The 21,735-nt window shown below is 30.2% G+C and overlaps 2 protein-coding genes across 4 annotated transcripts; both read right to left on the bottom strand.

Moving 5' to 3' along the window:
- Window positions 1–278: 278 nt before the first annotated feature.
- 14-3-3epsilon (tyrosine 3-monooxygenase/tryptophan 5-monooxygenase activation protein epsilon) lies at window positions 279–14,018 on the bottom strand. The gene is made up of 5 exons (XM_070648480.1): window positions 13,859–14,018; window positions 2,746–3,215; window positions 2,642–2,672; window positions 2,376–2,525; window positions 279–2,313 (listed from the first exon to the last, which is right to left on the bottom strand). Exons 1-5 carry the CDS (start codon window positions 13,920–13,922, stop codon window positions 2,258–2,260), a joined length of 771 nt encoding a protein of 256 aa, XP_070504581.1. The 5' UTR covers window positions 13,923–14,018; the 3' UTR covers window positions 279–2,257.
- Window positions 14,019–14,199: 181 nt separating this feature from the next.
- Window positions 14,200–20,924, bottom strand: subdued (anoctamin 1). 3 transcript variants are annotated; one of them, XM_070648492.1, is made up of 11 exons: window positions 20,766–20,924; window positions 20,276–20,495; window positions 20,059–20,130; window positions 19,232–19,742; window positions 18,342–18,398; window positions 17,321–17,784; window positions 16,774–17,126; window positions 16,439–16,716; window positions 16,189–16,371; window positions 15,743–15,836; window positions 14,200–15,677 (listed from the first exon to the last, which is right to left on the bottom strand). In XM_070648492.1, exons 1-11 carry the CDS (start codon window positions 20,767–20,769, stop codon window positions 14,638–14,640), a joined length of 3,276 nt encoding a protein of 1,091 aa, XP_070504593.1. In that variant the 5' UTR covers window positions 20,770–20,924; the 3' UTR covers window positions 14,200–14,637. The 3 variants fall into 3 exon arrangements, with proteins under 3 accessions (XP_070504593.1, XP_070504594.1, XP_070504595.1); XM_070648493.1 differs by lacking the exon at window positions 18,342–18,398; XM_070648494.1 differs by lacking the exon at window positions 20,059–20,130 and having other exon boundaries at window positions 14,201–15,677.
- Window positions 20,925–21,735: the final 811 nt, after the last annotated feature.

Below are 21,735 nucleotides of genomic sequence, written 5' to 3'. Positions count from 1 at the left end.
ATTTACGCCCTCCTGAACATCGTTTTTAGTTATTTATTTCTTTTATCTATGTTTTTTCTTTAATATTATGCATGTGTCGTGAATATTAAACTGCAAAGAAATTTTGATACAAAAAAATCAGGTCAATTAGGGTCGCTATAAGTCCGGACTAGCTATTAATTTAAGTTCGATGACTAAGGATAATTTTAGCCACATTTTTTTTTTTGTTCAACCCCGAATACAACATTGTGCTGCAATAGATAAATAATAATAATAAATAAAATAAAAACATAAAATGATAAATTTTAAATAAGAACGTCTTATTTTCCTTTATTTCATCAACGTAATGAGCGGAAATGTATAAAAATGAAAGAAATTTTTTAATACCGCAAAAAAAACTTTCTCAACATAATAAAAAATAATCAAAAATATCTGAAATGAAAATAAAAAAACATAAAAATAATGAGAATAAATGTGTGTGGCCGGTCAAAAAAAAAGCTTTTAACTTTCGCATGTATTCTTTCTATTCTTTGATATTTAAAAAAAAAGTTAGAAAATAGTAATAATACATTTTTGTATCTTCATTTCTTTCTTTTAAATTCATTTTTGCATAAGATTTTTTTTTGTGATTTGAAATCCTTTTTTTTCTGTTCTTCATCTATGTTGAATTCATATAAAAAGCGAAGCTGAAACATAATCGATAAGCAAATTATACAATTTTTTATTTTCTTCTTAGAAATGAATCGTTCAACTTATAAACTCCTCCTATAAAGCTTTTTTTTTTCAAGACGCGACGATGAGAGAAATTGTGTGTATAATCATGATTATAATATAAATTTATCGATATTTTTTTTTTCTTTGCATCTTTTCCCTTGACTGATAAAGAATGTAAATTTTCTTGCCTTTTGAGATACAAAAAAAAAGGTAAGCGAAGAAAAAATTTCTCATCTGTATTGGGACACAAAAATGATTGATTGAATGGAATTTTTTCTTGGATATTCAAGATTAAAATTTCTTATCGCATTTATTTGAATGATTTTTAAATATTTCGAGTTTTAGATTAACTTAAATACAATATTTATTCACATAATACACACGCATTATGTACGTAAAATGATCATATAATGCGCATATTACGTATATTAAGATAATACTAATTTGCTGCGCACGTATTATGTGATTAAAATTAATAAACTATTCGAAATATTTGATAAAAAGATGGAATTTTATTTGCAGATCTTTGACGTAATTTTCTAACGAAATAAGAAAAGTTTTCAATCACTTTCGAGCCCGATGACCGATGTTAATCCACAATTCAAGGGAGAAAATTTTTCTAGTTCGATTTATTAAAAAGAAGAGTTCTTTGTTCCTTTTTTTCAATACCTTACAATAGTAAATAATGCTTAATTAATTATCCTTGTTTTTTTTATCATTATTTTAAATTATGTTCACTAAAAAACTCAAGAATAATGATGCTGAATATTTGCTTCCCCTGGACTTTTTGCTTTAAATGTATTGTATAGTAGAAAAAAATTCTTAGCACTTGTTATGTACATCTCATATTTAGCAGTGCTAGAACTAATGTTGACAAATTTGTAAACAATAGTTCAAGCACTGCCGTCACAAGATGTCAATCTTTCTCCTATATCAATCATGTGATGGGAAAACCGAACATAATATATATTTGAGTTACAAGAGGTTTCAATTATTATTAATTTTTCAATAATTTTACACACACATCTGATTATTTCGGGGGAGGGTTTTGCTTATAATTTTCATATTTTTTTTTTCTTATATGCTTATCTCGTATGAAAAATGCTATCATTAAATTGTAAAGACTTGATTTTTTTCATTAAATTTTGGATTTGCTCACTTAACTTTATGGAAATCGTTTTCATACTTTACATAATCTTTATTCTTTTTTTTTTGTTTCTGTTATGTGATTGATGATTCAGATTTTTTGTTTATCTTATTTTGATGAAGAAGATTTTAAAGAGTTTTAAAAAAACAAATTTTGGTTAATGTGATTTTGTTTAATCACAGGGATTCTTGTGTCGAAACTATTGCCTGCATTCCATGCTCGTTAATCGTTTTCCATACATTGTTTTATTTGTATAAATCAGAGAACTTAATATTGAAGAAAGAAATATGTTTTTTTTTGTTGTATGTTCATCCTGTGTGTTTTTTAAATTATAAAATAGAAGAGGGAACAAGTTGTTGTAGATAGAAAAAAATTAAGAGTTGGTGGAGTGTGGTATTTTGTTTATCCATGGTGCAATTACGACACATCCTGATCTTCAACGTCTTGAATGGGCTCTTTCTGCTCTCCTTCACCTAAAATTTAATTGATTACATTAATAACTTGTTATTGATTAAATAATTTATCTATTTCTTACCATCTCCTTGCATGTCTGATGTCCAAAGAGTCAAGTTATCTCTTAATAATTGCATAATAAGTGTGGAATCCTTATAGCTTTCTTCACTGAGTGTGTCCAATTCTGCGATGGCATCATCGAACGCGGCCTTTGCAAGCCTACATGCGCGATCTAAAATTATTAAGAAAAAGTGGTGTAAAAATTATTTTTCTTCAATCCATTTACTTTCAGGATAAATGAAATAAAATTTCAAATGTTAATGTATAAAAAAGGTGTAAAAGACTTACCAGGTGCATTCAAAATTTCATAGTAAAATACCTGTAAAAAATTGTAATAAAATTTATTATAAATTTCAGATAATGCGCTATAAATAAGAGCTTATTATACTTACAGAAAAGTTCAATGCGAGACCCAATCGGATTGGATGTGTGGGTGGTAAGTCGGTCATAGCAATGTCACTGGCAGCTTTGTAAGCCACTAGTGAATTCTCTGCTGCTTCTTTGCGATCATTGCCGGTTGCGAATTCAGCCAAATAACGATGATAATCGCCTTTCATTTTATAGTAGAATACTTTAGATTCGCCAGTTGTTGCGCAGGGTATGAGATGCTTATCCAAAACATCTAAAATATCAGAACAAATGTCTCGAAGCTCTTTCTCTACTTGTGCACGGTAATTTTTAATCATTTCCAATTTCTCCTCTACACCCTTATTTTCTTCTTTCTGTTCAATTGATGAAATGATTCGCCAAGATGCACGTCTTGCACCGATGACATTTTTGTAGGCGACTGAGAGTAAATTACGTTCTTCAACTGTTAATTCCACATCTGTTGATGCTACTTTTTTCATGGCATCAACCATTTCTACAGGAATAAAAAAAGAAATAAAAAGGAAAAATGATTAATGGATTTGTTCTCATAAAGTTCTCGCTCTGCGTGAAAAGATGAGAAATGAGGTGGAAATTGTGCTGCTGCTTTTGTTTGCTCAACTAATTTGCAAATTGCCAGCCAACTTTCAAGACAATAAACCTCAATTCTTGCGGGTAAATCGTCATTCTTATTAGAAACTAACATCCATAAACATGTTATGTAATCTATTTTAGTTATTATTGGAGTTCCATAATAAAAAGCTTATCAGCAAATGAAAATGTTTGGATGATTCGATATGCCATGATAAATAAATCCGCAAATCCAACATATTGATAAGATATAATATAATAAAAACAAGATATAGTTCCATTAATATCAATCAGGTGCTCGTGCTATTAGCGTTTAAATGAACAAAAAAAAACTATTTTTATCACATCCACAATACAATTGCATTGATTTTTTTCACATCATATAAATTTTCTTTATGTTTTTGGATAGAATAATTTATAACAAGGACATTGAAAGTAATGACGAGAATAGTGCTCACAGTTTACATACTTTTATACGCTTTAAATAACAAGACTCGTGATATTGCGTGATGAAAGTAAGGAAAAAGGCTTTTAAAGCTCGTCGCATTTCTTTGACGAAAAAGATAAAGGAACCGTGAGCGCCGATAATCATTGAATTTCCATTACTCGCGTATATCCTTGAAAGACATTTATAACTTTTTGTATTGTTCCCAGAAACAAACTTTTTTTTTGATCGCATTAAATCCAAAAATAAGTCTAAATGAACTTTACGAAGACAATCTCAATGAAAGAAAATACAAAACAAAAAAAAATCTGACAAAAAACAATCTCATAGGACAGCGTGTCCATCATGTTTTATTGCTTTTGACAAATGCGAATAGCTGGAGAGAAGGTTATTGTCTTCGAAAATAATTCGTGACATTATTTTCTTTCTTATAAAGGGAAAGCAATTCTTGTAAAAAAAATTTTGCCACACCCTTGACATAAAATAATTTCTTGTTTATTATTCATTCCTGATTTGGGTTTTAAAATTAGATTCCCAAAATAAAAAAAAAAAATAATTTCTAAATCGTATTTAACCCAATTTTTAATTAAAACATGAAAATGTGAAACAAGCAAGCCTTTTTGCTTGAAAATAAATTGTAGTAATAAGATCAGAATTTAAATTTCAAAATTGATATTTATGGCAGTTTGTCTGTCAGAGGTCAGAATCTCTTAATTGCTATTAGATACCTAAGCGTAAAATGCGCTTTAAAAGCTGATCAACACTCTACCTTAATCAAATTTTAAATATGTTTAATCTTCATCAAACCCAAACGAATAAAAAAAGGTTTCATATCAAAATATTATTGCAGGATATAGGAAAGGCGATGGATATTATCTCATCAATCTTATAATGTCTGAACGACTCAAAATACTTTTGAGGGTCATTTATTATAAATTATTGAACAAAATCAAGGATGAAAAATTCTTTATTCTATTTGCATAGTTTTTGTTGTATGCAAATGAGTCATAATAATAACAAGAGTTATATTACAGCCGTAAACTGATAAGAAGCACTCAACTATTTCCATAAGTTAACGTAATAAAGTTGTAGTAAGAAGCATGAATAAATCAATTTTTTTTCTCGGTTCAAATTTTCTATTGAACTGTGTGCAATTTAATTTTGCGTGATGTCTGCTTGATGCAGACTTTTTCTGGCATTAAATCATAAGCTAGACGAAATATTAACGTTCAAAAAAATAAAAAGGTCTGCAGACTTTAATGGAATGGAAAATGATCTACGGTGCTATTTATTGTTGTTGTTGTGTGGGATTCCAAAACAATCTATAATCTTATAGATCCGCTTTGCAATCTCGATAACGACTATGTCATTGAAAAATCCTGTTCAATAAGTCGGAAATTCCACTTATTGTGCTTGTGTGTGCACGTTTTGGAGTAAAAAATGAGAAAAATTTATCAGGAAATTTGTAAGTTTTATACTAGAAACAATGATTAATATCCTAAAATACTATGATTCAACATAGTGTGATTAATTTGATGATACAACTCATTAAGCAGCATTTTTCTTCATTCAAAATTTGTGAGTATCCATAGAAATGAATCTAGTTCTTCTTAATCTAACCCCGAAAAAGAAAATTGAGCTTTTTTTCTCACTTGGATGTAGACAGCATGTCTTCTAATACATCCGAACAAATTTCATCGTCTCGCTGAGGAAGTCATGAAAAATTTTTTGAACTCAATCGTCATAAACCGATAATGTTCTAGGTAAACAGTAAATTTATAAATAGAACTAGTGCTAATGATATACGCTCAAGTAGACACAGTCATAATTCGTATAAATTTTGGTGACTTAAGAGTAACAAAAAATCGCAATTTTATGAGCATATAAGGAAGCTTTTTAATCATTAAGATTGAAAATTTGCACAAGCACTTGACAGACAGACAGAAAGTCAAAAAACAACCAAGCCTTGCTTATGCTAATGATTGTAAACATTATTTATAGAGAACATAGTCAATTCTCACGAATGATCCACGTGAATTTTTTCTGTCAATATAAATTTCATATTATCATCTTGATAGGATTGAAGATACTCGTGTAGAAATACAATTTCTTGACATAAGCTTTTACATACGTAGTTATGAATAATATATTTCATACCTATGTCATCCTTTTTTAACATATATATGTATATAGTCGTGTTCGTGTACATATATTTTCATATTTTTAAGCTAGAGTGAACATTACTTGCGTAAAAAGGGATCAGACAAAAAATTTAAGGCATAATAAAACATCAAGGAACAATGTACATATTTGAAGAATCGTGTAAACATGGTTCTTCAATGTTCATTGCTCAGGATTCTTATAAATCGACCTAGACAAAAAATTCAGTCAACATTTCATAATACTTGTCATTTATTGCCAAAATACATACAATTTTCGATTGCTCAGAAATGAACAATTAAGGTATTGTGATACATATAAAAAAATGAGGGTTCCTATTGTTCCTTGGATGTATTTAACATTGAAAATGAAACGAATGAGTTAATAAAAGAAGGAAATAAAAAAAAAGTCGACGAGGTTTTCATGAAGAAAGTTCTAACATGAAAAGAGAGTGTGAGAAGGGTAGAAAAAATAATTTTTTAGGGTGGCTGAATGGAAAATGCTTGTGCGCGAGATTTCTTGTTGGAAATGCGCAAGTTCCAACTCAACCACCATATTCTAACACGTACAAAAATTTAAATTACAGACATACAACTTTATTTTGCTCTTTCTCACTCACTCGCTAGCGAGAACAACGATGTGCTATGTGCTAGGTTCTATGTGTATCGAAAAAGAAGTTGAAATCGTCTTATTTTCATGAATTTTTATTAAACTTGAATTTATTCAGAGTTCTTTCCCGCAATTTTTATCATTTTTTTTTTGTTTCGCATTTTTCAATATTTATTTAAATTTTTTAAATTAATTTTCATTCATTGAGTTTTTTTTATGATCATGTCTTCCTTTCACGCTAATGTCTTTTCATTTATCGTCAATTGCTACATCATCATCATTCTATAGACAAGAATATTTGCGTGTATAATACACACTTTATATATACGTCATAACAAATAATAATAATCATTGGCTGTTGTGAAAATTTAATTTTTGCTTCGCTGAAATGACATTTTCACACCGCATAATGTAGCTTCTGGTGTTTCATAATCTAATGGCAACAAATGACAATCATTAACAAGTGTTGGCTTTTTGGTGTCCTTTGCGGGAGAGTTTTGTGGATTTTACGCATTATCGCATTTAAACTTTTTTCGCGATTATCGAAGCGAAAAATGTCCACATCTTGCAACCAGCATGTTTAGAATCTGTAACGAACAATCTAAGCCACATTTCTCGGTTGAAAATCTCTGATTTGAATTTTATGCTGGTCTTTATCTAAAATTTTAGCGATTTTCATTTCAATTTTTAATTGGCCGTTGAATTCATTACTACAAATATAGCACATAGAAGTTGGTCACATGTGACTAGTCTAAAGAATGACATCTGCAATGCCGTCATGAAGACAACAAACAGAGGTGATGAAAAGAGTTTTCACGTCAAGTACGTGCTTAATGACACTTTTGTGCATATATACAGGGCTTATTTCTTTAAAGCTCACAATAAATTATTCATTGCAATTTCGAAGAAAAATGAAAAGTATTCCGAACAAGTTTTATGACCCTCGTGGGAATCATGTGACTGAAAACTTTTACTACATTCACAAAATTGTCATTTTGACGTCTTAAATGATGCAATAAATGTGAATAATTTTGACGAAATTATTCGGTCTAGAATCGCTAAATACATTGGCATTTATAATGACCGTTATGATGGATGTCCTCATATTAATTCCTCTCTTCACACATGTGTACACACTTATACGTTCTTTTTAAGAGAAGAATAAAAATAAGAGAGAAGGAAAGAACTGCACATGAAATTTTATGTTTAAGCGGGCGCCAAAAAAGAATTTCAGTCCAATGAACTATACTTTCGGAAGTCTCGTGACAGGAATCGATAAATTACATATAATTCATATTTTTTCTACTTTTATTTTTCTATTGCAATAGCGACCTTAATTTCTTTACTTTTATTTCCAAGGAAAACGATCATGAAACGTTAAAAGTTTTTTCAAATTCTAATATGTGAATCATGGATAAAACTTAGATTTCCATGCAGTATAACTGCAAAATCATTATGAATATGTGTTATATGAAAATATATAAATTTATACATGAGGCAAGTATAGACGATGATTCATTAACGGCTTTGGTCGTATGAAGCAGCAGCAGCAAAAAAAAATCTCGCTTTCTGTCTACAGCGAACAAATTCATTGGAATTTCACGCTGCAAAATATATAAATTAATGGATATTCTTCTTATTATTTCATTTTATGGAAAGAGCTTTATAACTCTCTTGTGTACTTTCATTGGATGGATGTTGAATCTTCCATTTTTTTTTTGTTTGTGTATGTAAAAAAAGAAATGACAATGAAGTCATTGATTTGCATAAATGTTTAGCTTGTTTCACCATAAAATTGACATGGAGTGCATTTTGGCATTCTTTTTGTGAAATTTCCTGTATGTGACTAATTATTTTCGACATATGAATGGTGTCATTATTCAATACTAATATTTAAAAACCTGCTCTGATTTACAGCTAGACTTAGTTTTAGTGATTTGTCAAATTTCTAGCTTAAAACTAGCAATTATGAATTGAAAAATCAACTATTTTCCTGAAGATTCCAGAAAACTTTATATCGAATTTCTCCTATAGCAATCGACTCTACAAAATTTACCTAATGACATACATTACGCTCAAGCAACTCAACCTGCCTGACAATCAACTTTTTTGTCATATTTTATTTTTATCATACAAAAAATGAATAATTTTGAAGGATTCTTGTAGAAAGAAGAGAAAAGTTTAAATGCAAAAATTGATATATCGATGTATCAATTTTGAAACATGATTGCTTTTGCTGTCATATGGATTAGAAGGTAAACAAAATATTACGTACACATGTGAATCTATTCATATCTGTTTAATATTATGTATTTTATTACATTTACAACATGTGGTTTTATAATGCAAACAAGCAAAATCAGCAAAATCATTGGTTCTTTTAGGCTCGTTTGCATTTTTTATAAGACAGGAAAAAAGAGATAAATAAATTTTCTTATTGTTGTTGTCGGATTGAAGGGAAAAGGCAGGCAGGCAGGCACAACAATCTCATCAGAAGTAAGGATATTTACTTATGCATGATTTAGAATGAATGAGATTCACAAAACTTTTCTTTTTACATTAAATGAAGTTTATTCTTTGATTCTCTTAAGTGAAAAAGGATATCCTTAAATCTACTTAGAGAAGTGAGCAATCACACACGAGTCTTAATGCTTCAAATGGCTCACGACAAAGTGTGATAATTTATATTTTATTCACATACAGAAATGACTGATTCTATTCATGTAAAGCACTGATACTGTCATCAACTTAACAACTGTTATTTATCACAAAAAAGTGAGAATAATTTTAAAGTTACTTTTTCCTCACGTTTATCGCATCAGCTAATGTCATTTGTGTCTCTTCATATGATATGTTACGTATTTTGTTATTATCAGAAAGGTCTCTTATTACGTCTTTAATTATATTGAAGTTACTTCATTCTCATAGAGATCATTAACAGTATTAAATGAAGCAATTACAAAGGTAATCATAGCAAGGGTTGTAAATACAAATAGACTGAGCTATAAAGCTTGCAATCAATGAAAATAACCTCGAATCTGAGATTTGAAATGATCTTAAGTAATATTAAATTGATTGAGTCACTCAATTCGGTGGTTGACCAATTAAATCGAATTCTTGGAATGCTTTAAAATTAGCATAGTGACTAATAGTTGTTCACTCTTGCGAAATTCATTGACTTTAATTCGTTTCTGTTAATTTGTGGAAAAACCTAGAGCAAACTTGAGACAAGTTTTAATTTTTTACGAAAATTGAAGCAAATATTTGTACAGTAAGACAAGAGAGGCAAATAATTGATGTAGTGAATTTGTATGCATAATTCATATTTTTATCATTCATGACAAGGAAGTGTAATAGACATTATACAGCTCAACAGAAATTTTTACCATTAAAACTTATTCCATCAATTTTTCTGTGTGCGACACGAATTTAAAGGAAATTTAATTTTCACATGTGAAATATGTATAGCATGTGTATGATAATTTCATCCGTCCGAAAGTAAATTTTTGCTAAATGATTTATTATCTCAAATATTTGAGAATCGATATTGAGATGGCTATTTATTGGTACACAATTACAAAAACGTATTGAAATCAGTGCAAATGAAAAACAGTAATTTAACGGATCATAAGTCGCTATTTCGTATGTGTGAAGAAAAAAAAATCATTTCATTTCATTTTTTTTGCAAATGAAGTGATAATAGAAATTAGCATGCAAAGAGAAGTAAAGCAGAGAGGAATAAATTGAATGAAATTACTTTATCGTGAACGAGATGAAGGCTAGTTGATTACGAAAAATATATAAAAACTGATGCTAATTATTGCTAGAATAAAATTTGATTTCAACATGTGAGCTACTTGAAATAACAGAATACCTAATCTTTATTCTATAGCAGTTCTCATTTCCTTTCGAATATTCTTTTCCAGATCTACACTTCTTTTATTAGTGGATTATTCAGTTAATGACGACCGATATATATTTTCGGAGAATTTATGAAGACATGCGTCATTCTTTAGACATTGATGGATCTCGAGACTATTCTAGAATTCCCAAACTCATGAGTAGGATATACGTCATTATCAAACAACCCCTTTATCATCATCATCTGAAGAGTCATTTAGTCGATGACAAAAAAAAAAGCCTCAAAAAACTAATACTAGGAAAAACCGTTGTGAGATATGAGAGAAGCGCACTTATTAAAACTTTTTCAAGAGAGGCTGAAATTCCATTCAATCAGTCAACCAACTATTAAATCAGTTAAACGATCCAAGCTCATTTCGTATGTGCAGAAAATATGGCCAGAAATTTCACAATTTTTTATTTCCTACCACTCATTGCCTATTATATTACATTTTTTATGACGATTCTTTCTTTAATCATCTTATGACTCATGTATGTGTTCGTTCGTTCATCTTTCTCTCGATTTTGTCATCATGCTATTTGAAAAGAAGTGAGGTGATGCAAAAATTTATTTTTTTCATTATAAATGTATGAATGAAACCGGCAACTAGAAATTCAATTTGTAAAGCGCAATGTTGCCAGCTTTTTTTATAGTTTGTCCGCGTGTGTTTTTTGAAAAAAAGAATTAAAAAAAAAATCCCGGCATCGTAACGAACGAATGATAGGTGAAGTGAAATGAAAGAGAAGAAAAATCATTCAAGACTTTAAACAGGTTTAAATTTTACTTGCTTTATTTTTTCAATAAGTTCTTTTTCGGTTAACCAGCGACACCTGTACTTAAGTATTTCTCTCTGTTCAATCTGTTTGTCACTCGATGGTCAATTTTTTTTTTCTGGAACGAGTTCCATTGACATTTTCAGAATCTTTTCATATATATATTTTTTGATACGCGTCGAATGATTTCATTTTAAAAATAAAATAAAATGTAAAAAGAGTATATGCACACACATATTGATGGCTTGTCCAAATAGCAACTGTAACTGATTCCAGTTACACAAAAAAAAATAGAATTAAAATTAAGGTGCAACATTGAGAAAGAACGGAAATTGAAAAATAGAATGTTGATTCAATAACTGAATTGTTGGAATAGTTTGAATTGATAATAGTTAATTTGTGCTCTATGTTGTCCAATCTCTTTTTGATCCGGCTAAATGATTATGGGGATTTTTTTTATTTTTCTGCGCTGTTATTTAATAAAGACATGACTTTCTATTAAAAATGCTTTTTTTGGTGTATAACAACGGAAAAAACTTTACATGTGATGAGCGACTGATAAAAAGTGACTAAGTTGTGTGTAGTGTGTGTGTAAAACTTATTTTGAGCGGGAAAAGACTCATTAGATTAAATGTGAATAATTTCAAGTATATATAGCACAATTTTTACATATAAACGTTTTTTTTTGCATTCGAAAGTCCTTCAAATGTCATTGAAATTTCTCATATATCCAGTCGTCTCAATGTGGTATCATTGCAATTTATTCTAAAATGTTTCTCAATTTTCAAAAAAATACGATATAAAAACTTTTTATTTTTCGTCTCGCTCATTTCTTTTCAAATAACAAGACAGATATTTATTTATAGGAACCGCAAAATTTGCCAGTGAGCATGCTTACACTTTGGCACAGAAATATGACAATTTTTACTCAAGTTTCACTCGAAAAATTAATATTGAAACAAAGTTTGAGCTTTAATTGAAACCTGAGTCACATCAAAGTTAATGGAAGAATTCTCGACTAAATTGACAGTTAAACGTCTTATCAGAAGTCAGGGTGAAAAAGTTTAGACATTCATGTCAGCTTCAAATTAATAAATTAGAATCTTGATTTGCTCTCCCATATCTCAAGACAGCACTTAGCATGTTCCAAGTTCCAAAAAAACAATTTGTAGCAATTTTCCAGAAAATTTTCTCTCGTGTCTGCTTCGCGAAAATATCGCAAAAGCCATAAATCACATGACACCGAAAAAAGAAAAAACTTCATGTATCTAATCATAAAATTTATCCCGCATAAGAGGAGCGCATCGGACATCCATCGAAAATATATATACGATCTATACTTGCCACACACAAGTCGAGAATCATGGAATGAGTGTGAATGACGATTAAAATGATGGTTTGAATTAAGTTGTTATAATTAATTATTTTCGTCAGTGGAAGAGACTATTAAATGATTAAGAGTACTTAGTGCTCTATTATGCTCGTGTGCTAAAGTATTCTTCTTTGTATCAACGACAAACGAGTCTCATTTTTAAAGTAATGAAAATTTCATGTCTCCTTCCAAAAAAAATTTCCTTCTTTTCCCAACTGACAACTTTTTTTAGACGTGAGTTTATGTATATCGAGGATGAGTGAGTGAGAGAGAGAAATGGAGAGGAGAGTCGAGTAGAGGGTGGGAAATGGAGAAAAGAGCTTAAATTTATCAGTTCCTTTAAATCTTTAAATAAATTAAATGACGAACAAAAATAAGTTTGTGTATGGAATCAATGAGCATGCTACTGTGAAAGGTTATGAAGCATGGATATTTCTTTGTGCAAAAAAAAAGAAACGACTCTAACTAGAGAAAAAAATATGGTTCCATAGAAGTTATTGATTTTCTACCCATCTCTTTTACTCTCGTCGTTTACACTTTACGTAGAAAACTCACATACACACATATACATATAAAGCTTTAACATGTTTTTTTCAGTGTCTTCTTTTTATATCTCCTGAACGAACATGATGGAAAGAAAAGGAACGAGAAAAAAAAAGTTATTTCTTGGAGATTTTTGGTATAAAGAGATGAGGAGAGAGAGAAGAAAAAAACTAACTATAAAGCTTCTTTCGTGGGCAAACTGATTGAATGTATTTGTAGGTATAATAAGAAGTTATATATGTATGTATGGATGTCTATAGATGATGATGTTGAGGGGGTGAATGAAACTGCTGAATAGTTGAGTTAAAATGCAATTTTTTTGTCTAAAACCGCTACTCAATTGTTAAATTTTTTTACTAGCATAAGATACACTTGAAACTATAATTTGATATTTGACTATCCTATGATTAGCAATAGATATACATTGGGAAGAAACACACACTAATGATGACGCATAAGAACATGCGAAATTTCAAATTGCCGATTTTTTTTCCATTAAAAAGTTCATGTAATTTAATTTTCACAAAGTTAAACTATTATGTATCACAATTATTCACATTTCATCAGTTCATTTTAAATTTTTCATCACATTTTGAGTGATTACAAGTCCATTTAATTATATTTTTCACAATTTTAACGGCATATCGAATCTTTTCATAAGAAGCATGGAAGCCATTGATGAAAAAAAGACGACGCTTACTTTTCACATGAAATTACACTTAATCCAGCTTATATTTCTACTTACCATCGTAGCGCTCGGCTTGCTCAGCTAACTTAGCCTTATATACATTATTTTCGCGTTCAGACATGTTGGTTTTTGTTGAATTAAATTTTTTTCTTTTCACACAATTAGAAAATTACGTCTTATCTCTATGCAATACAATTTTAAACTGAAAAAAATCTCGTAACAAACCGCCCCTTATTCTTTTCCTATGAATTGCCCCCTTTACTTAACGAAGATTACTGTTTTCAAAAATATTTTGACCGTTACGAAAATTTTCAATAATTTTTTGCAAAACCGTTAAAGACTCACACAGCATGACATCCTAGATTGCTGAAAAATAATAAATTAAACAACTTTCTTTCGATGTTTTCAATTTACGACATTTATTCATAATAAATGCTAGTTCAAGGACATTAAAATTAGTACAATTGTGCATTTTTATAAGCTATAAGCTTTCTATTTTTATAAGACACAACACAATTATCACAAAATGTGGTTAATCAAATTAAAAGTTTCATTTAAAAAAGCTTAATCTGGTCTAATCAGATCCTTCTGGGTAACAATTCGAGTATTATTGACTCTAAAAATATAGCAACCTATATAAAAATCACGCTTAAAGCAGCAGCAGTAGTATAAATAACATGGCAGTCAATGGCACCATGCGTACAATATCTTTCTTATAAATCAGTTCTTTATAACATTTTGTTTTTGGTCATTTTGGCATAACTGGGAAGATTCTAAAATTAACGATTAATAAGTCACAATGAGATAATTTAATGTAAATAAGTCAAATAATTTTTTTAAACATTCGTTTCTTCCCGATTATTGTTATTTTTATGATTTTCCTCTCTTTGAACTTCATTGTCAATAAAATTCTGTACTTTATTACTCTTTCTTGATCGTGCTCTTGCTCGTGACTCATCTTCATTGTGTATGAATAGATCAAGCTGCGATCCAGTTAAATCATTTGCCAATAATCGATTCCATTTTGATGCACTTTGAATATAATTTTTAGTTCTACTTCTAGCTGATGCTATTTCTGCTTCTTTCTTAATAATAATTTCATTTGTGATGTAAGCTTCTCTACGAATCTGATCTCTTAGTTCTGCCGACACATCTGGTATAAGCCATCTAACGAGCAGCATAACTACAGCAACAGTATTCTCGAAAATCACTACAAATATCAGTCGAGCAGCCATAACATTCCAAAATTCAGCTGTCCTGGCATATTCATTTGGATGATTTGGTGGATATCGGAAATCTTGATAACGACATTCTGTAATATTCTTAAAATCTGTCCTTAATGGTTGAGTTCCATTCTTAAACTCTAAAACATCAAATTTGGCCAATGTCCAATCAACATATCCTGTGAGATTACCATGCTCTGAGTAATATAAGACATATACGAGACGAGGTATAAAGTCACTTGTAAATGCAATGATGAAGCCATTCGTAATGACACTAAGTTTACTAATACAGTCTAATATTCGATACCAAATTCCAATGCTTCTGACTCTTGCAAAAATTGGGCGTCGATAATGCTGGAGTAATTTTTTGGCATCAAATCTCATCTCAAAGATGTTATTAATTAAGGCAAAAAATGGTGCTAGAGGAAATGCCACTACGAAAATCGTAATAAATCCATATTGAAGAATCATTTCCAAATATTCAGGAAATAGTCCTCTCGATCCAAATTCAATCAATTTCAAATCATTTACGTATCTCTTATCTTTCTTTAATGATCCATCACGATTTTTTCCAGTTCTTAAACTCAATCGATTGTAATATTTCTTGAGTACTGGCCAAAGCATTTCAACACCTGCATTCATTGTTTGTTTACCTAAAAGCATAGAGTGAAAGATGAGTTCATTAAATTCTCTTTGTTACTAAATTAAGTCTATTAACCTATCATAATAATAGCCAATTGAATAAACAACTCCATAAGACATCCACCGATACCGCATTCTTCTTGACGAAAATCGAAAAATCTATTGTAACTCTGTAAATAAAACAAAGGAAATAAAGAAAATTCAGGTCAAGGATTATTTACTTAATTGCAGTCAATTGATTAAGTTGATGTAGTCATCGGACTTGATGATAACGCTTTTTCTTCGTAAAATGCCCGCATATATTTTAAGTTGACAAAAATTATTGCAACCAAAATAACGGATAAAAAATATTTAAAATATAACGGATTTTTCAAAATTGTAAATAACATAGTTTTAGGCCCTTCAAATTTAAAATGTAATCCGTAATTTAAATTGAGCTAGGTAAGGAACATAGCTTGACAAAATACGAATCAGAGCATTTTTTCTCAATGAGAAAATGTATATAAATAGTTTGGGGATTACCTTTGGTGATCCGATGAACTTGCCTTTGAAAAAAGCTATATAGAATATACTCGCATAGTAGTTAACAAATTGTAGAAGATAAATTTTAAGCGTTAAGCTGTCATCGAATTCAGTCTGAGTTCTTAGCAATTCGAGTTCCGTTAGCCACTCAGCAAGAGATTCATAAGCATAATTCATTATAACCTGGGAATATAAAATATACGAAATTAATTTTCATGTGTATACAAAAATTGGCATTAAATTGACTTACAATGAGAATCAAGTTGATGATAGCCGCAGTTGTGGTTGTAAATAAAATTGTAAAGGAAGTGGATAAGTCCCGATAAAAACTCAGTGATGCTAAAACAGACATGCGATATAAAACAACACCAAGAACAGTTGCAACGGCACATGCAATTAAAAGTAACACAACCGAAATGGACAGAAGAGTTGCAGGAAGTTTCATTCTCCAAAAAGGGACATTTGGTTCCGATACATTTGTCACATAATCCTTTTTCTCTCTTTTGATTGATTTTAGTCGGGCTAGGTCTGTTGAATATTTAATTAAATTTCAATTGGAACAAAATCGTTAATAATTTAACTTACATTGAGGCCTTGGATGTTCTTCATGCACATCAAAACCAGTTAAATCCCATCGATGAGTAATTTCTGCACTATAACGTTTCCAATTTTCAAGAAATAAAGCAGCCCAGAAGGACATGAAAATGGCAAAAATGACCGTTACATGATTGTCAAAAAGTGACGTTATCTGAGATTGTAGGCACGTTTCATTGAGGTTCCAATAGTCACATAAATTGTCACACAGTGGACACATCACATATGTCTTATTTTCTTGACATACTTGCTCGGTGATCGGATTCTGATTCATCAATTTGATCGAGTAGAAAAAGCTAATTATTCCAGCGATTGATGCTAGAATCAACATATACGTATAATATCTACAATCACGAAAATTACACAGAAATTAACAGTGACTCATTGACACTTTTTCTAGCGTTCGACAGACATGCAAGTAGAGGATACTGTTTGCCAGTCAAGAAGAATATCATGTAAATTTTAACACTTGTATGCAAGACTTGCAAACAGTATACGCCTACTTGCATGGAATTGTCGTACTCTAACTTTTACTCACCCAAGCCATGCAAAATAGATTCCAATTTTAACACCAAAGTAATTCTTTATATAATCGAGAGGTTGACATTTGTATATTTTGCTCACACTTGCCCATTTTGTGTAAAGTAAATGACGTCTGCTACCTCTCGTAGAAAGTTCACCGTCATGAAGTGCATAAGCAGCAATATAAGTCTCATCCTCAACTAATCTCTCGATTCCAAAACTAAAATCATGTGCTTGTTCTTTCGAGAATCTTTGGCGATCTAAAATGAATTGAACGACTCGCGCACGAACCCATGTTGTGAAAAAATTTGGCTGTTGTAAATCGAATAGATATTCTTTATCACGAGAATATATAGCTGTAAAACGATGTGAGATCGGCGGAAAGTGCTTCTCATCAATAAAAATTTTTCTCATAAAACCTTTCATAAATTGATTAAATGTTGATTTTGTACGTTCACTAACAGTCGTCAATCCAGGAATCTGCAAAATAAGATTAGTGTCATTAATATAGTGTTGAAGAAATGCCAAAGGAGAACAAATTGAAAATTTTGTGTTAAGTGTTGCTTTAATTGAAATTAATCGAACATTTAAAATAACGATCAAAATATATTTCAAAATTAACGGTTGAAAATTATTTAAAATTTATGTAACGTAAACTGCGCGCACATTGTATGCGATATGCGCACTTGTATGAAATACTTGCATAAAAGTGCATACAAGTGTCGAAAATATACATAATTTAAATCAAAGCAACCTTCTTTTACACATCATCTCCAACTCATTGCCCCATGCAAAATTCCTTAAAATCGTTCAAAATTTGGTCATTTGTTAGAGTTAATTAAGATTAATTTGTAAAAAACTTTTCACTACACTTATTTGATGTTAGTGGGAAATCGCAAGTTCGTGTTAATTTTGTTAACGCATTACAAATACATTCATAGGAAAAAGTTGGGATTAATAAGAGCTAAGCTTTACCAAAAAACCTCAATATATAAATTTGAATAAAAAAGAAATCATCAAAAAAATTTTGTCTCCACCTTGTCAATAAATGTTGCCCGTCTTTGAAGATTATAGGCCTTTTGCATACATAAAGACTGTAATAGTTTAAATTAAATTTAGTATGATATATAATTAGATTTGTAACTTTTTTGTTTTTGGGTATATACATAATTTATGTTGAAACTCGTTTGTTTCGTGTTGTTCCTTTTGTGCATATGTAAAAAAAAACTTGTGCTATGTTTTTATCTCCCAAAAGACAATTTCACGCATATTAATGGCACTTTTCACATTTAATTAAAATATACGAAGATTATGAGTTCGTTCATGCGATGTTGTTTTGTTTTTTTGTTTCCAAAAGGATATATTTATGTTCTCAAACAACAAATTAATTCAGTATATTTGCATAAAGGACACAATGAACTTAAAAAGGGAAGGGTCGATAAATGTTTGAAAATCACGAAAATGGGAATTACGTATACGTAGAAGTTAGTTTTTTACGAAAAATGTTAATTCTGTTACGTATACGTAAAATATTCTTACGGAAGGATTTACGCATATCAATGGATAACGTAAAAGCATGCGCATTATATACAAGAATGCGCACTATGTAAACGTAAGACCTACATTGAAAAATACGTACGCGAACCGTTTTGACTTTAAAAAAGTGTTGAACGTCCTGAAATTGAATTAAACTTTCCAGGCATTATTAAAATGTCTAAAATTCTATATTGAAAGCTGTTAAAACAATTATAACAAACAGATGAAGTCTAATGCGCATAGTCTAGTGTTTATGTAGTATTTTGGGTCTGAAACGGTTCTTTGAGTTTTTAAGTGTAATCTATTTCTAATTGAGTTTGCATGCGAATAGAATATTGTTTCTTGAATGAGAACATAACTTGATATAACTTTTTAGATTCTTGACACTTACCTCTTTCATTGGCATACGTAATTTCAAGATTTCTGCATATCTTCTCAGAACTTCCAATGGTGCATGAATCTTTACAAAATGAATCTCATCATCGACAACAAAATTCTCAAGCTGAAGTCCCTCAATTTTTAGATTCTCCTCAAAAACTTCACGTCTTGCAGCTTTAGCTTCTTCTTCCTTCTTAATTTTCTCTAATTTATCCCTTAATGCATCTGTTTCATCAGTTCCATCTGGTGATAAAGCTGTCTTCCATACTAGCACGTAATCAACTGAACGACTTCCGTCATTAAAAAATAGCGAAGGGTTTGTAATCCCCTCTCTGTCGCCAAAGGGATTTTCTGGAAAATCTGTCTCATCATATCCATTTTCATTTCCATTTACGTGAATAAATAAATCAGATTGTGTCTTAGAAATTACTTCAAAATCTTGATCACTCTCATCTTCATTTGGTTCATCGAACTTCATAGATGAGCGAACTGATGTATTAGTTGGACTTTCTTCCTTTGACGCTCTGAAAATTACGAGAAATAATGAAATTAATATTATTGCAGAACTTGTTAAGCTACGTCACAAGCATCGTCATTAAAAATTCCTACTTAAAGAATATATAATTTTTAAATCCACAGCAAACAAAATTAAGAGCAAAACCGGAAATGAATGGAAAATAAAACAGTATGCTGACAATCTGTATGAAGGTCGATTGTAAGTAAGAATAAATCGAATATACACGCACAATTTCAGCAAGCGGCATTCAAAATAAACCAAACCATACCAAATAAAACCAAAAGTAACTCTCTACACACAAGAACAAATACCTTTGAACTTACAAAAATCTTCTATTTCCATATAAATCATTCAATAACTCATCTTTGGCTAGTAACGATGACCGAACAGAGACACTAGACGTAATATTATATATTATCACTTTACATTTTATGATAGGGAATTCACTGTTTTTTCTTGTCTTGTCTTGTATTATTTTTGATCGAATAAACGTGAATCATTTGTGTAAATTTCGTGGTAAAAAAGATCACTAATACTTACTTATCATCCATTTTCAATTTCTCATCATCTCCATCCAGAAGACTAAGTTTGGACATTGCATTTAGTTCACTTATTTCATTCCCTAGAAATGACTTTGTTTTAATTTTTGCATTGTTATCGTCTAATAGCTGGCGTCGATCTCCTGCCGATTCATTCTTTAATAGACTTTGGTTTCTAGCTGCGATGTACCAATCATTATCCAGCTTCTCTTTGTCGTCGTCTAATTAATATAAATATAACAATTAGAAAGCATTAAAAATAAATTTTATGTTGTTTCCGATTTATTTTTAGATGTAACAAGTTTCTTGCTTGCAGAAAAATCTAATTTTAGATGATTTTAATGCTTTTTTAAGGTTCACACTGAAGATTTATCACTAAACTTCCCATATGATTCGAGATATTTTGTCAACAATACACGTTAATTCACTTAAGGCACTTGATTTCACAAGATTATTGTATATTTAATTAAGTTAAAAGGTTTGGAACTTACCCATTCAAGCAAATTTGTCGAGTTATGCAAATTAAAGTAAAATTAAGCAGAAAAGCTGCTTTTTTCGTCCGTTCATGAACGATTTTGTGAATGAACTGAGGAAAGAGAGGAGATTTTCTCTCACAGCTACTGTGGGATGAATCACCAGTTATGGACTGTCATTGTTATGCATTTTATAACTTATAACAATGGCTAGAAATGTTTTAACTAATTAAAATAACTTTTTTGGACAAATCAATGTGATTTTTGATTGCTTTCAAATTTTAGACTTAATTCAAATTTTTCAAGGCCGTTTTGATTTAAATTTTTAAATCGTTAAAATCTAAAAATTTCAACAAAATTCAAGAAATTAATGAATTTAATATGTTACTTAATTCCTGTATAGTGCTTAACTATTTTATTCTCACATTTTCTCACTGTATAAAAAGCTCTCAATACAATCAGCTGTTTGCTGTCAGAGAAACTGTCAAAAAATTTGTTTTCATTTCATTTGTTTCCACAAACAAAATTCAAAAAAATTAAATTTTCTTATCAAATACAGTGTGATTTCAATGGCAAATATTATCAAGCAACTGCTTAATAAGTATATATTGTTTTAATTTCATTAGATTCTTAATTCATTGTTTGTTCTTGCAGTTCTCGCCGAAATATATTTTTGTTCGGAAGATTATCTAAATTTTCTACTGAAACTCAGCAAAATGAGATAAAGCACGATCTGAAATTAAGTGATTCGTGTGTGAAAAGATTAAGAGAAATCTGTCAAGATGGATCATTCTTAAGAGTTGTCGTTGAGGTAATTTTTACAAACATCCAGCGAATATAAATTGAATAATCCAATTGATTGTAATTTTAGGGCGGTGGATGCAGTGGATTTCAGTACAAACTCGACATTGATAACAAATTAAATCCAGATGACTTAAAATTTGGGCCAGATGATGCTAAAGTAGTGATAGACGAAACCTCAATTGAA

The sequence above is a fragment of the Chironomus tepperi genome, unplaced genomic scaffold (genome assembly GCF_022539635.2).
Source record: "Chironomus tepperi strain 1889 unplaced genomic scaffold, CSIRO-AGI_Ctep_v1 contig_401, whole genome shotgun sequence".
NCBI lineage: Eukaryota > Metazoa > Arthropoda > Insecta > Diptera > Chironomidae > Chironomus > Chironomus tepperi.
The sequence above is the reverse complement of the archived record's forward strand: the minus strand, read 5'-3'. Positions and strand labels throughout refer to the sequence as shown.